Source organism: Vicia villosa, unplaced genomic scaffold (genome assembly GCF_029867415.1).
Source record: "Vicia villosa cultivar HV-30 ecotype Madison, WI unplaced genomic scaffold, Vvil1.0 ctg.004673F_1_1, whole genome shotgun sequence".
NCBI classification, from domain to species: Eukaryota; Viridiplantae; Streptophyta; class Magnoliopsida; order Fabales; family Fabaceae; genus Vicia; species Vicia villosa.
In genome coordinates, this window is record NW_026706489.1 from 60975 (window position 1) to 74355 (window position 13381).

A 13381-nucleotide genomic window follows, 5' to 3' on the forward strand; every position below is an offset into this window, starting at 1 on the left:
TAGCCATATAAGCCAATATTCGAGCAAGTGCACTCGACTCAATCATCATTATCATCTTACTATGACCACTCAGTACCTCTGACGATCTCGTACTCAAACATGAACTCATGTGTAGGATGTAACTTTAATGGATAATACACATCTCCATGCAGAGAAAATATTATCCTAGCAAGCGTACATGGCAGAATGTTCGCCAATCATCTACCAAAGTTTCTCTTATATGTGTGGATTACTTGGGTTAAGAAATAACTTTGATCTATCTCAATATTCTCCATAATTCCACCGGGTTTCCAAATAGAGATAATCTGATGTAACATCGAATATATTGCTCATGCCCTATGATCCATTCCCGACCAAGCAATACGTTATAGTTTGCCTTGGTTAGAATTACCACAAATAAGGTTGGTCTATTAATGGTTCCTACAATAATGTTCACATGTATGACCCTTAAAGGTTTACCCGTCTTTCCTTTATGGTTGGATAGAAACATGTTACGGGGGTTTCAAGCTAGTGACATATTTGCCAATCTTACTTAATAAAGATTATGGAATTAGGTTAATTACTTCCCCTATATCTAGTAAGATTTTATTAATCCATACATTCTCAACCTTAGCCCATATGTAAAGGGGCTTCATGTGTTGTTGCATCTGATCTTATCGGGATCAGAAGAATCTTTAGTGGCCTGCAACACTTGAGTTCGTGGTCGGTGCAAGAAAAAAGGGGTGCACCTGTAAGACACTTTAATGCCAAAGTGAGGTTCAAAGTGAACAGAGAGCAAGTACGAAGTTAGGAATGAGATTAGAACACCTAGCCCTCTTATGAATATGGTATTTATAGTGCCCTCAGCGTTGGGCTAAGATCTTTATTTTGGGTTGGATTCCTATGTTCAAAATATAAGACTGTTAGGATCCTACGTGGATAAGGAATACCAACATGTGGTCTAGGTTCTGGGTCAACTACCCCCAAATCGAGAGGGCAGTTGGTCATGTGTTCCTTAGAGGGGCATGTGGGGGAGAAACTCCCCAACGACTATGGCCATTTGGGACACTTTGTTGGGCCTTCATTACTGTAGCGTTGGACTGAACTATGTCCGATGGGGGGCCAACCACAAGCCCAATTTAGAATAACATCCCTAAATCAAGCTTTTAAAAAATGACCTTGTCTTCGTCTATAGAACCATTATTCATAACATAATAACACAAAGGCTTATAGTTTTCTAATTCTTCAACAAGTCTATCATCCTTTTTGTCGCCTCAATGACCGTATCAGATTCAATGGGCAAGACAAAGAAAATATTATAAATGACATCAAAATCATCCTCTGATTTGTAGTCGAAATTGTTTGTTAACATCTCGTCATCTTTATTTGGCAGGGAATCTATTGTTCTGTTGATTGTCTGCTTTAGGTAAAATCACATGGTTAATACATGATGTATTTTGTGAAGAGGCAACATGTAGGACAAGATGTTCCAGTGTTTGTGCAACATCTAGCCTCATTCTTCAAGCCAAGGTTTGTGAGTTATTCTGAGCGAGATTCTATTTGATAAGAAGATTTATTGTTGTATCTTTTAGTAATATGTTATTTAGTAAGGTATGCTAAAAATATTTTAACAAGATCAAATCCAGTTACACGAAGATTTAAAATGAATGAATATCAAATCAAATCTTTTGGTGGAGGTTTATGAAAAACAAATCAAATATGGTTGCTCTCAAATCTATTTCCCACCGGAGAAAATCACAACAGATGAATTATTATATACATGTTCCTACTAACAACAATAACGACATGATATATAGTTGAATATCTTGAGTGTTAAGGTTTGTTCTTTGAGTATTTGTAATTGTTTTTTGTGCACCTCTATAGCGCATAAGTTTCATATCTAAGGTATAAAATTTGTTTGTTTTGTTAACATTGTAATTCAACAAACATTATTCTGAGTTTTGTATTGATCACTAGGGTTAGTGATCAAGAGAAAGTTAAAGGGATTTCATATTTAGGGGGAGTCCTAAATAGAAAGACACATGTAATATTAGGAATATGGGCATTGAACAATGGTTGTTCATGTAAGAAACTTTGTACTAATACTATTGAGAGTGAATTTGTTTTTAGGGTTGGAAGCCCCCCATACGTAGGTGACTTGCACCGAACTGGGTTACAAATTCCTTTGTGTTCTTTAAATTTATGATTTATTATTTTGTATTTGTTAATCTATCTTAAGTAAGTTTTACACAATTTTCCCAAACATTGTGTCCAACATATGTCTTGGGAATAACTGAATTTCAGAACCCTTTTGTTTGGTTTAACTATCGCTGGCAAAGGAGGAGAAGTTATCTCCCTCATGGGTTTCTTTGCCATTCAATTCTCTATAATTGCTAGGGATTTTCCATTATCACTAGACTCCGCAATCTTCATAACCGCCTTCTTTTTCCTTTGATATTTTTTCCATTGAATTCGAGTGATTGAATTTTTACCAAAATAGTTGTTCAAACCATATGAGTATTTATTATGTATATAAATGTATATGTAGGGATTGTCATTGTATAAGGAACCTGTACCTACCTTAACTACTTTCCATTTGTGTTGCCCATCGTTGGGTTTTTCCTCATGGCAAATTCATTCACCAATACAAATAGCACTGGGTGGCACATAAGTATCTCTCTTGTAGACGGAAAATTAGGGCCTTCTTTCATCCTTGAAATTTCTTCTATGTGGTTGAAGTTTGAAAGTTTTAAGGCCTTTTGTGGCCTTTTTGTCGAAGACAACACTGCAACAAGGGCACAACGTGACCTTATAGCCTTTGATCTTGCATATGTTGATGAAATCAATCAACTCCTCTTCAACCTTTGGATTAATAAATTTGACCTTCATAGCATAGTCTAACACATTCTCTTCTCCTGCCTTTGACTCAGAGTCTTTAGTGATCTCGACCATCATGATGTCGACATGTTCAACGATATTTGCTTATTTGACTTACAAAGGGTCAAAATCAATCTTTATGGACTGCTTGGTTTTGTCTCCAAACTTCAATCTTCCATATTTCAAAGTGATTTGTATCAGATCATTGAAAAGGATACATTGAGAGGTTTTATGATTAAAAAATTATGATAGTTGTAAAAACCTTTGTTCTTTTGTTGTTTCATCCAATGGTGGTGTATTTAGGCCTAATGGTATTATGATCTGACCGTTGACGACCAACAGATAAAAAATTTCATTACATTTAGTTACGTTAAACGTACAAGTTTTAGTGATGATTTTTTTATTTTTACTGGGTTTGACAAGATTTTTTCCATCAGAAGGCCTTAGGACCTTACAAACATATGGAGGTAATGGATGCAATTATGCCAGGTTAATATTATTTTCTTCAACATATTCATAAACTATGTTGAATTCTTGATCATTTTCATCTATTTCTACATAAGTAACCTTTTCTTTTTTGTGTGGTATTTATTCGACCTAGCCTTCCAAGCTTTCAACCTTTCGATTTTCCTAACCATATATGCCAATTGGGCCATATCCATTGGGTATTGGGAATATAACTTTTCCCTAATGAAATAGTCTAAATCTCCTGCAGCCAGTTCAACTAACTTATGTCCGGTTACTTAAGTGAAGCATCTTGACTTTATTATCCTAAACCTATTGAGATAATCATATATTGATTCAGCTAATTTTTGTTTCACATTGGCTAACTCCTTATGGATGATGTATAAATGACTCATGTAGAACTGCTCACGGAACACCCTTTCCAATTGATTCCAATTAAATATAAAGTTTGGAGGTAAGATGGTGAACCATGTGAAAACATTTTTAATTAAATAATTAGAAAAATATTTCATTTTTAAGTTTTCATCAATGGATAGATCTCCTGCCTCTGATTGATATCGAGCAACATGCTCGATAGTGGACTCATTTGTGTCGCCTGCAAACTTAGTGAATTTAGGAATTTTCCAACCTTTGGGAAGTTCAGTTTGCAGAGTATACTCAAACAAGGCAGAAACAAAATTAGGCCTATAAAGGCCAATACTAAGGCCATTTTGGGCTAAGATTTACTAGACACACTGACTATATTATTTTGCCCCCCAAAATTATTTTGTTGGACATTTCTAACTACTTGACCTACATACTAATTTCTATTGATCAAGACTACTTCTAGGCCATTTCGACCTAGATCCCCTTTGACTACCCTAGGTATGAGTTGTTCAACCTGTTGGGGCATAACTTATTGTCCTTTATTATTAGGATCCCTTAATTGTTTGGCACTCATAGATTTTGAATTGGCATAATATTTTGGATTAGAGGGATTGATTGAACAAGCGCTTGAGAAGCACCAAAGAAATCATCAATTTGACCCATTTGACGAGCCAATTGTTGGTAACTATGGTTTGTGATCAAATGATTAAACACAATACCAATTTACCGCGTAAGCGTGTTCACCATATCATGATTACTATCATCCATTTGTTGCCTCATAGACAATAGGGAATTAGTAGTTAGTGATGGCATAACTTAAGGGATATATCCTAATCCTCCTTGTGGTCGTGCCATTCGACTAGGATTACTTATAGTAGATCCTTATGCTAAGTACGAATTAAGGGGAGACACAATAATCATTGCATTATCTACATATGTAGATGCACTAGTTTGTATGTCTGTCATCATTATCGTTGGCATGCCATATGAATATTCCCTACTACTAACGTGAAACATGGGAGAAAAGAAGGCCTAAGGTCTCCTACAACAGTGTGTGCGACCCTGAGAGTAGTTGGAGTACTCGATACTGAAACAACCACTTTTGGTAATATCATATAAACCAACATTTAACTTATAACAAGAGCGGTTACTCGAATGGACGTTGAAGTTCATGCAATTTATATCATAAACATGTCCATAAACTTTTTTGATTTGCTCAAATGCATGATTTAAAACGGCCAAACAGACATCTCTTCAATGACTAAAAAATTCTTAAATTCACTAATCTACGTGATCCAAAAAATTTGAATACCAAATATATAAAACTTTATTCGTAGGTTTTTGAGCTTAATCTATATAAAATATTGCCGACTAAATCTATAAACCAACACGAGCTTAATATATATATATATATATATATATATATATATATATATATATATATATATATATATATATATATATATATATAAAAGCTTTTTAGAATGAATAAAATTTGATTATAAAAGACAATTTCTCAATGTATCCCATAGATCTCTCACACACTGTGCGAAATTCCAATTATGTCCGTTATTTCCGTTGATGCATCTACGAAAAAATCAAATTTTTTGAAAAATATTACTTCCGTAAATGTCACCACAAAAACCGGATGACATTTTTGTTAATTTAGTGGGACGTGAGAGAGGTTAGTGAGAAATTTTCTTATAAAATTGTAAATTACCCTATATTCATAATTTGTAAATTGTAACTAAGTAAATGTGTAAAATAGATAAGGTGTCTATGTGAAAACAACACCTAGAAACCTGTCTTTGCTCCGCGCGTGAGAGACAAGAATGACATACACAAAAGAAAACCTCGCTAACTAAGACTGAACAACCATTTCTTCGACACTTCCAAAGTTTCTCTCTTATGCTGCACCAGCCAGCGGCGATAACAATAACATAACACTTCACTATCTTCATTCATTCTAACTCTTCATTTTTCTCCCACATTTCCGCTCTTACTACCCAATCGGTAACACCCCACCTTTCACTTTTTGCATCAATGTGTTATCTACTGCTTGTTTTTAATTGGGTCTTCTTTAATTGTGTTTGAATGACATTGTATGAGCTAAAGTTTTGATCTTTTTGCTGCATTGTGTACAGTACCGTGCTTTATTGTTGTTTTGGATTTGTTTCAGTATAACAAAATTGCGGATCTCGGAAATTATTTGATGTATAGTGATTTTAACTGTGGTTCTCGCTGATTTTTTGTGAATTTATGTAAAAGGATTAGATTTCTGTTTTGTTTATTTGTTTGTTTTGGGACTGATTCTGTTAATGGCTTGTGTGTTCATTAGTATGTGTTGGTTTTAAAGAATGAGAAATCAATTAGCTATTTTCTGCAGTGCTTGATAAAATATAACTATTGACTGCAGTTTCCTTGTGCAGATTTAGGGTTTATTCTGCCACAGTACGCGCATTCGAGATGGCAACAACATCAATTTCTAGCTTGCAAATTGCAATGTCAAGATCGTGCATTCCTTCATCACAAAAGTTTGCTGAAGTGAGTACTGTGGTTTTTGGTGGCAAGTCCAAGGTGGGATCATGGAGTAAACTTGCAAGTGCGTGTCATGTTGCGTCGGTGCAGCCCTTTCAACGGAGCTTTACGTCATCATCTGCAAAGTCTGTCAAATTTGCGACGAAGGCAGTGTCCGAGTCTAGTGAAACAAGCCCAGTTTCAGGATTACCAATTAATTTGAAAGGTTATTTTTCATTGTCTTTTTATCCTCACTAATTAATATTGTATATTGTCAAAATATATTCCTTAGACATTACTGTATTTGACGATCGAGAACTATCAATTTACTGAAAATGGCGCCTTTTTTTTAGGTAAAAGAGCTTTTATTGCTGGTGTGGCCGATGACAATGGGTACGGATGGGCAATTGCAAAATCTCTTGCTGCAGCTGGAGCTGAAATTCTTCTTGGCACATGGGTTCCTGTAAGTTATTATTTTATTTCAGATAAAAAATGGGTACTTACCAGTCAATACCAATTCACTTGGTTATCTGTTGGCGGCATTTCCGAATTGTTCATGTTATGTATGTATTCCAGTCCTTTTGTAGCAATACATCTATTAACTGTCAACCTTTGCTGTAGGCTTTGAATATTTTTGAGTCCAGCTTACGACGTGGGAAATTTGACGAATCACGAGTGTATGACATTAAATACTGCTATTGGTTTTATTTGTTAAACATGGGATACATAACCTTGCTAATAAGAAATGCTGTTTTCCAGATTGCCTGATGGTTCGTTGATGGAAATTACCAAAGTTTATCCCTTGGATGCTGTTTTTGACAACCTTGAGGATGTACCAGAAGATGTAAACAAGAGATACCGAGTTTCATCTTTCTAATAAAGATATATGAAGTACATGTATTTCACGAATTTTATCCATGTACTGATTATTTTTTTGACAATTGTATAGATAAAATCAAACAAGCGCTATGCTGGATCCAGCAAGTGGACAGTTCAGGTATATAGACTTATTTGTACAAGATCCAAATGCTCTTTTGGTCACTTTCTTGGTATTCTAATTCACTCCACATACTGCATAAGACTAGGCTCGTTATATCTTACGTTCATCACTTACTTTTCAGGAAGTTGCTGAATCTGTTAAGGAAGACTTTGGCAGCATAGATATCCTCGTGCATTCACTTGCCAATGGACCAGAGGTATGGTTAATAGAATAATAAGCGTTGGAGTTTCTTTATGACATTGGATTTCAGCTTTACTAAGCAGGTAACTTTGCTATAGGTGACCAAACCACTGTTGGAGACATCTCGGAAAGGATATCTTGCTGCATTATCTGCATCAAGTTACTCCTATGTTTCTCTACTCAAGCATTTTCTTCCAATCATAAACCCAGGCATGTACCTTATCTAATAATGCTTCCATTCTATAAGGTTTCAATAATCTTCACCACTTGAGTTAGCTTTTGAGATTAAAATAGGTCTAGACGAAATTGTAATAACTTAAGGTATTAAAGCCTATTCTATATTTGATATTGGGCTAGTCACAAACTTCACGCTCTACATGTCCAATTTTGAGCGTGAGGCTGTGTGTGTTGAGATTCTGTATTGTCTAGATAAGGGTTAAGCAATCCTCACCTCTTGAGCTAGCTTTTGGGGTTGATTTAGTCCCAGTTCAATTTCTAATTAATAACTTCTTTGGTTTATCGTTTTATCTTACTTACCTTTCCAATTTGTGTATAGGAGGATCTTCAATCTCTCTCACATACATTGCTTCAGAGAGGATCATTCCTGGGTATGTTGATTATGCCTTACAAAGTCCTTATTAATTGTATATATCATAAAATTTAGATTCACTGTATTCATGGACTAAATGATAATGCAGATATGGGGGTGGTATGAGTTCTGCAAAAGCTGCACTGGAAAGTGATACACGAGTAAGCCTCAACCTTTTTCCTAACTTATCGCTTAACACATTCATTTTTAGTTGGCTCTTTCGTCTTTAGGTGTTTGAAATTACGGCATAATTCTTGCTTTTTCAGGTGCTTGCTTTTGAAGCCGGTAGAAAGCGCAAAATTAGAGTCAACACTATATCTGCTGGTACTTCGTGGCTTCTTTTTTAATGCTCCTCACGCCTTCATGTCTAATCTCGGTTGACATTAATTGTTTTTGTTCGCAATTGGTGAATTTAGTTCCTGTGGTTAACATGTTGTCTCTTGCCTCCAGGTCCATTAAGAAGCCGCGCTGCAAAAGCAATTGGATTCATTGATATGATGATTGATTACTCAATAGCTAATGCACCTCTACAGAAAGAGCTATCAGCAGGTAATAATATTTCCATCAGGATTGTTCCTTGTAAAATGTCCAGTTCGTCCTCAATCATTGATTATATGCATAACCGAGTCTAATTTTTAACGTGTAACAGAGGAGGTAGGCAATGCAGCTGCTTTCTTATCATCACCTTTAGCATCGGCTATCACGGGCACTGTTTTATATGTTGACAATGGTCTGAATGCAATGGGTGTTGGAGTTGACAGTCCCATATTTAAGGATCTCAACATTCCCAAGGAACAACATTAAGTACCGATTCTCTCCCCAACTAAGACAATGTAGTGGCTACTTAGAGTATTTTGTTTTTCGTTTTTTTGTAGGCTATTTTTCCAGATTTTGTCTTGTAGACTAGAAACCTTTTATGTATCTGTAATATTCTCAGAAGTGCAGGTCATATAATTATCAATGTAATAAAAATGTTTGATCTATACTTTTTGATAAATGAACTTTTCAAACATTTTGTTGCTAGTTTTTTTTTTTTGGTTGGTGAGATGGGGGGAGGGGTTAATTAGCGAAGAATCGAAAATGATATTACATGTATAAGGAATATGCTTTGATTGACAAGTTGGTATTATAAATTTACAATCATTGAGTGACAGTTTAACTGTCATATTACTCATGTGCTAAAAAAGCTAATTACCAAAATTGTTAGTGGAAGCTTTGAATCGAGATTTTTGCTTGGGGTCCACCTTGAACATAAACAAATATACATTCAGATCCGGGATTCAAGACCTTGAGCCACTGGGGAAGTTCATAGGTGTTCTTCTCTCCAGTTGGAGACAGACCCCATACAGAGCCTGAAAGATTCTCAATCACCAACTTCAGATCGGAGACTGGCTTTACAGAAGTGTTCTTGATTATCACCTTGTGTCGGTAATAAGTTGTAGTACCAACAGTCCACGAGCTGGAAATTGAGTGCAGAAATTCAACTGGTGCACCTGCAACATTACATTATCATTTTAAGCCATTGTTTGCATGAAGAAAATTCTTAATCAATGGAATTGAAGGCCTATATTTATATTTTTTGGATTGAGCAAGTAGTTATTTTGGTTCTCAAACGTATCAGACGCTATCCCTATACTCTAGAAATTTTAACCAAAATTTGGGGACCATAACAACTATTTACTCTATTGGATCTCACCTTGTGGTGTTTTAGGTTTTAGTTCCTTGGAAAGGTGTGTTGTACCTGTCAAACAATGGATATCTGATTAGTAGAGCAAAGGTTATATAATTAGAACCTTCCAAAATCAAATCAGAATATAGACCCTTTTTCCTTAACTCTTACTCACTTGGATTTTTTTTCTGGGGCAATGGTGATTCATTATGGTAGGAACCTGTGTCAAGCAAGAGAAGAGTGAGTGAGGCTTCATATAGAAAAAAGCCGACAAAAATATCAGATTATTACATAATGTTGATATTCATATTCATTACTCACCGACATTACCATATGAACTTTGCAGTCCATATGAGCTTTGCAGTTTAGCGAAAATCCCTACAAGAGGAGCAGAACCTGAAATTGTAGGCTCAGTTTGTTCATAATTGGATCTGTCATCAGAGTAGTCATCATTTCTATCTGGACCTCCTACAAGGCCTCCATAGATGACGTTAGGATTTGGCTGAATACGGTTATACCACGCGTCGAATCCTTGTGCGCAACCAACCTCAGAGTGAAGAGAAAAGACGGAAGCAATGGAAGCGCCTCTGTGGTGAACATGAATAGGATATTTTGGTCCATATCCAACCAAGTAGCTCATATCCTCCGGGTTTTTACCAAGGATATAATCAGCCTGTGTAAACCAAAATTCACAGTTTCGGTTATCCATCTCACGGTAAACTGTTAAAATGTTCAGCTAGGGATGGAGTAACAGATTCCAATAGATACCTGTGACTTGACAAAATTGAGAAGTTCCTGAGGTGGAATTTGACCCTCAGGACAGTTGAGCTGTGCTTTTGCAGCTGACAGATAATTAGAGTAAACAGCTAAAAGAAATGCGGCAGAGGAAGCATACTGCATGTTGTTCCATTCATGCAGGTACAATAAGCCACCTAGTAAAGAGAAAACACAAGCAGAAATAAAATGATATGATTATACTTTTCTCTGACTGTTTCTTTCAAGTGATTGTTGAATTAAATTAATATTTCACAGCAACTAACCTGGAGTTTTTGGGACATTGTAACCATCATTCTTTTGCAAACAGGCGCAGGAAAAATAATCTGCTTTGGCCTGATATTGCTTTAGTGTAGATGCATATGAGCCAGCTTTTCCTTCTAGTAATACCTGCAAATTGGGTTTAACCATTTAATTTCTATTGCATGATTCCTTGAACCAAGTCACAGTTGATTATTACCTTTGATAGGAGGATCTGGACACCGGCATATTTGTTGTCCCAAGAGAATTCTTTCACCGCCAATCCAGTTCCACCCATATACACCGCATTGTCCACAACATACTTTAGGTAGTAATCATCACCGGTTGCTCGGTGCAGCCATGCAGCAGCCCATAACAATTCATCCTTTTTCCCCAAAGAAGTGGTTTTAGATACGATTGGACGGATACTAAAAGGAAGGAAGAAATAATAGAGAAATGTTTACTCACTGAATAGCCAGAAGAAGCATAGAATTGGTGAGCACAGGATATGGACTCATCATATAGCCCTCTGTATCTATCTGCGAACGTGAAGAGCTGCAACGTATAGAAGAATATTAATAACTCCACAACAAAAGTAAATTTTGAGAAAATCTCCGCGAATCAGTGAGCGTATTGCTAGTATTCACTTACCTGTTTTGCATGGACTAACAAGAGATTAGAGTAAGAAGAGTTGTATGTCCTGAAAGCTATCGCCGCAGCCGCCAATGCAGCTGCAGTTTCACCAGCAAGATCAGAACCAGGATGCTGTTCATCAATTTTATAGGCCGTTCTTGAAGTCGTCATGTCTTCAGCACGTTCCCAGCAGTAGTGATCAGAAACTCCATCACCCACCTGAAGTTTCGCAGAAAAAAGCATTAGTATATTACACTAAGCACACTTAACATTCAACCAGATTAGTTGCACTGGTTTTACCTGTCCCCAAAGAACATTAGGTTGAGTATGCGCTTTAATGAAATAATCAGTTCCCCATTTAATGGCCCGTAGAGTATGTCCGATTTGGTTTAAGTCTGTCATTTCCTTGCTAAACTCAATAGCTCCCCATGCAAGCATTGTCACACTGTAAGCCATTGGCAGCCCAAACTTGACATGATCACCTGCATCATAGTACCCTCCCACCAACTCTACCTGTAGTAACAAACACAAGAATTTACTATAAACCATTTTCACCTTACTTCTATAAGTTCTCAATGATAGCTTATATGAAAAGAGTTTAAAGGTACTCACTCCTTGCTGAATTCCGTCCTTGAGACCAGAATCAGCGCGCCATTTGATTCGCTGCTCTTCCGTTGGTAACTTACCGGATCTTTGTGCTTCAAAGAACAACAAACTCTTGTCAAGAGCATCACCATAGTTGAAGCCAGAAGCTACACTTCCACCTAATCCAACAAGTACTACTGTCATAACCATGCACAAAGAGATGCTTAAGTTCTTCATGATGGTTAATAAATTTGCAGCTTGAGTGAAATTCAGAAAATGTGACTAGTATATATAATCACTATGATTTGCCTTATGCATCACACATTGCACTATATATGTATATATAAGGTTTTAAGAGAGAAATAAAGAGTATGTAAGTGTGTGGTAGCCATCACGTTGGGGTTGACCTTAGGAAATTGAAAGAGGTTCCCACGTTTTGACGTGCCAATGTGTAAATAAAGTCCACTTCAAAACTGAACGGTGTATCTAACTGTTTTGATAAATATGTATCATAATATAAAAAAATATATACAGTTTTGCGATGTTAGATTGATGCTTCTGCTTTTGCCGGCAGTAGAACAATATTTTAAAGAGGTCTAACTACTTGGTTTTTAATTCTTATGAAGAGTTAATTCTCATAAAATTACTAGGTGAATATTGGTGTTTTTTTAAAGATAATTTCTCAACCTACCCTATGGGCTACTTACGCACCATCTAATTGACCAAAATGTCCTCGTGCTTCCGTAAATTCATTTCTGAAAGCACCTTTTTCCAATTAATAGATACATCTACGGAACGCACCCTACCGTAGTTGTAGTTACGAATGCACCCTTATGTAGTTGTAGCTACGGAAAAAATTATTTTGAATTTTTCTCAATTAATTAGAAAAATCTCAATTTAAGTTATAAATTAATTGGAAATTTTCCCAAATTAATTGGGAAATCCCAAATAATTAAGTTCATGGTATATACGGAAGCGTGATATGGAAAAAACCAATTTTTTTTTATAAAAATGGTGCTTTCTGAGATGCATCAACGAAAACTAAAGGCATATTTGAAATTTCGCACAGTGTATGAGATATTGGATTGAGAAATCGTCTTTTTTTATTAGTTTTCTTCCAAAAAAAAGATAAATATAGACTAGTTTTCTAAATTTTTCCACATATTATTGGATAACTAATTTCACATATATATTAAAAAAAATTTAATTAAATGCAATTCATTTTTTTAATATCATAAAAAATATAAATATATTATCAAAGTATTTTATATATAATAAATATAGGTAAAATATCTTTTTTTTTTTCTAATATGTTAACCTTGAAGTTCATTTTATTCCCTTAATTTAAAAAAGTTTTATATTAGTATTTACAATTGAAAAACTTTTTAAAATTAAGGAAATAAAATAAATCTCCAAGTTAACATCCTGTAAATTTTTTTTTGCCATAAATATAGAACGACACAAATGGTGGTAGATATTTGAATATCTTAATTGATCTAATATTTGA

General features: G+C 35.5%; 2 protein-coding genes across 3 annotated transcripts; one reads left to right on the top strand and one right to left on the bottom strand.

The window, feature by feature from the left end:
- Nucleotides 1-5480: 5480 nt before the first annotated feature.
- LOC131642233 (enoyl-[acyl-carrier-protein] reductase [NADH], chloroplastic-like) lies at nt 5481-8985 on the top strand. Of its 2 annotated transcripts, none has more exons than XM_058912506.1 (13): nt 5481-5700; nt 6104-6430; nt 6558-6667; nt 6826-6881; nt 6964-7048; nt 7154-7201; nt 7326-7400; nt 7483-7594; nt 7941-7992; nt 8083-8134; nt 8240-8297; nt 8424-8522; nt 8623-8985. In XM_058912506.1, exons 2-13 carry the CDS (start codon nt 6154-6156, stop codon nt 8775-8777), a joined length of 1179 nt encoding a protein of 392 aa, XP_058768489.1. In that variant the 5' UTR covers nt 5481-5700; nt 6104-6153; the 3' UTR covers nt 8778-8985. The 2 variants fall into 2 exon arrangements, with proteins under 2 accessions (XP_058768489.1, XP_058768488.1); XM_058912505.1 differs by having other exon boundaries at nt 5482-5700; nt 6117-6430.
- Nucleotides 8986-9020: 35 nt separating this feature from the next.
- On the bottom strand, nt 9021-12180 carry LOC131642232 (endoglucanase 5-like). The gene is made up of 11 exons (XM_058912504.1): nt 11902-12180; nt 11590-11802; nt 11308-11508; nt 11125-11211; nt 10877-11041; nt 10683-10806; nt 10411-10574; nt 9964-10315; nt 9818-9862; nt 9670-9714; nt 9021-9466 (listed from the first exon to the last, which is right to left on the bottom strand). Exons 1-11 carry the CDS (start codon nt 12109-12111, stop codon nt 9177-9179), a joined length of 1896 nt encoding a protein of 631 aa, XP_058768487.1. The 5' UTR covers nt 12112-12180; the 3' UTR covers nt 9021-9176.
- Nucleotides 12181-13381: the final 1201 nt, after the last annotated feature.

Coding starts and splice junctions, on each gene's coding strand:
- LOC131642232 (XM_058912504.1), bottom strand. CDS start 12,111: ATGAAGAACTTAAGCATCTCTTTGTGCATGGTTATGACAGTAGTACTT. Junction 11,803..11,901: donor AGGACGGAATTCAGCAAGGA/GTGAGTACCTTT, acceptor TTGTTACTACAG/GTAGAGTTGGTGGGAGGGTA. Junction 9,715..9,817: donor GCCCCAGAAAAAAAATCCAA/GTGAGTAAGAGT, acceptor ATTGTTTGACAG/GTACAACACACCTTTCCAAG.
- LOC131642233 (XM_058912506.1), top strand. CDS start 6,154: ATGGCAACAACATCAATTTCTAGCTTGCAAATTGCAATGTCAAGATCG. Junction 6,668..6,825: donor TTCTTGGCACATGGGTTCCT/GTAAGTTATTAT, acceptor CCTTTGCTGTAG/GCTTTGAATATTTTTGAGTC. Junction 8,523..8,622: donor ACAGAAAGAGCTATCAGCAG/GTAATAATATTT, acceptor AACGTGTAACAG/AGGAGGTAGGCAATGCAGCT.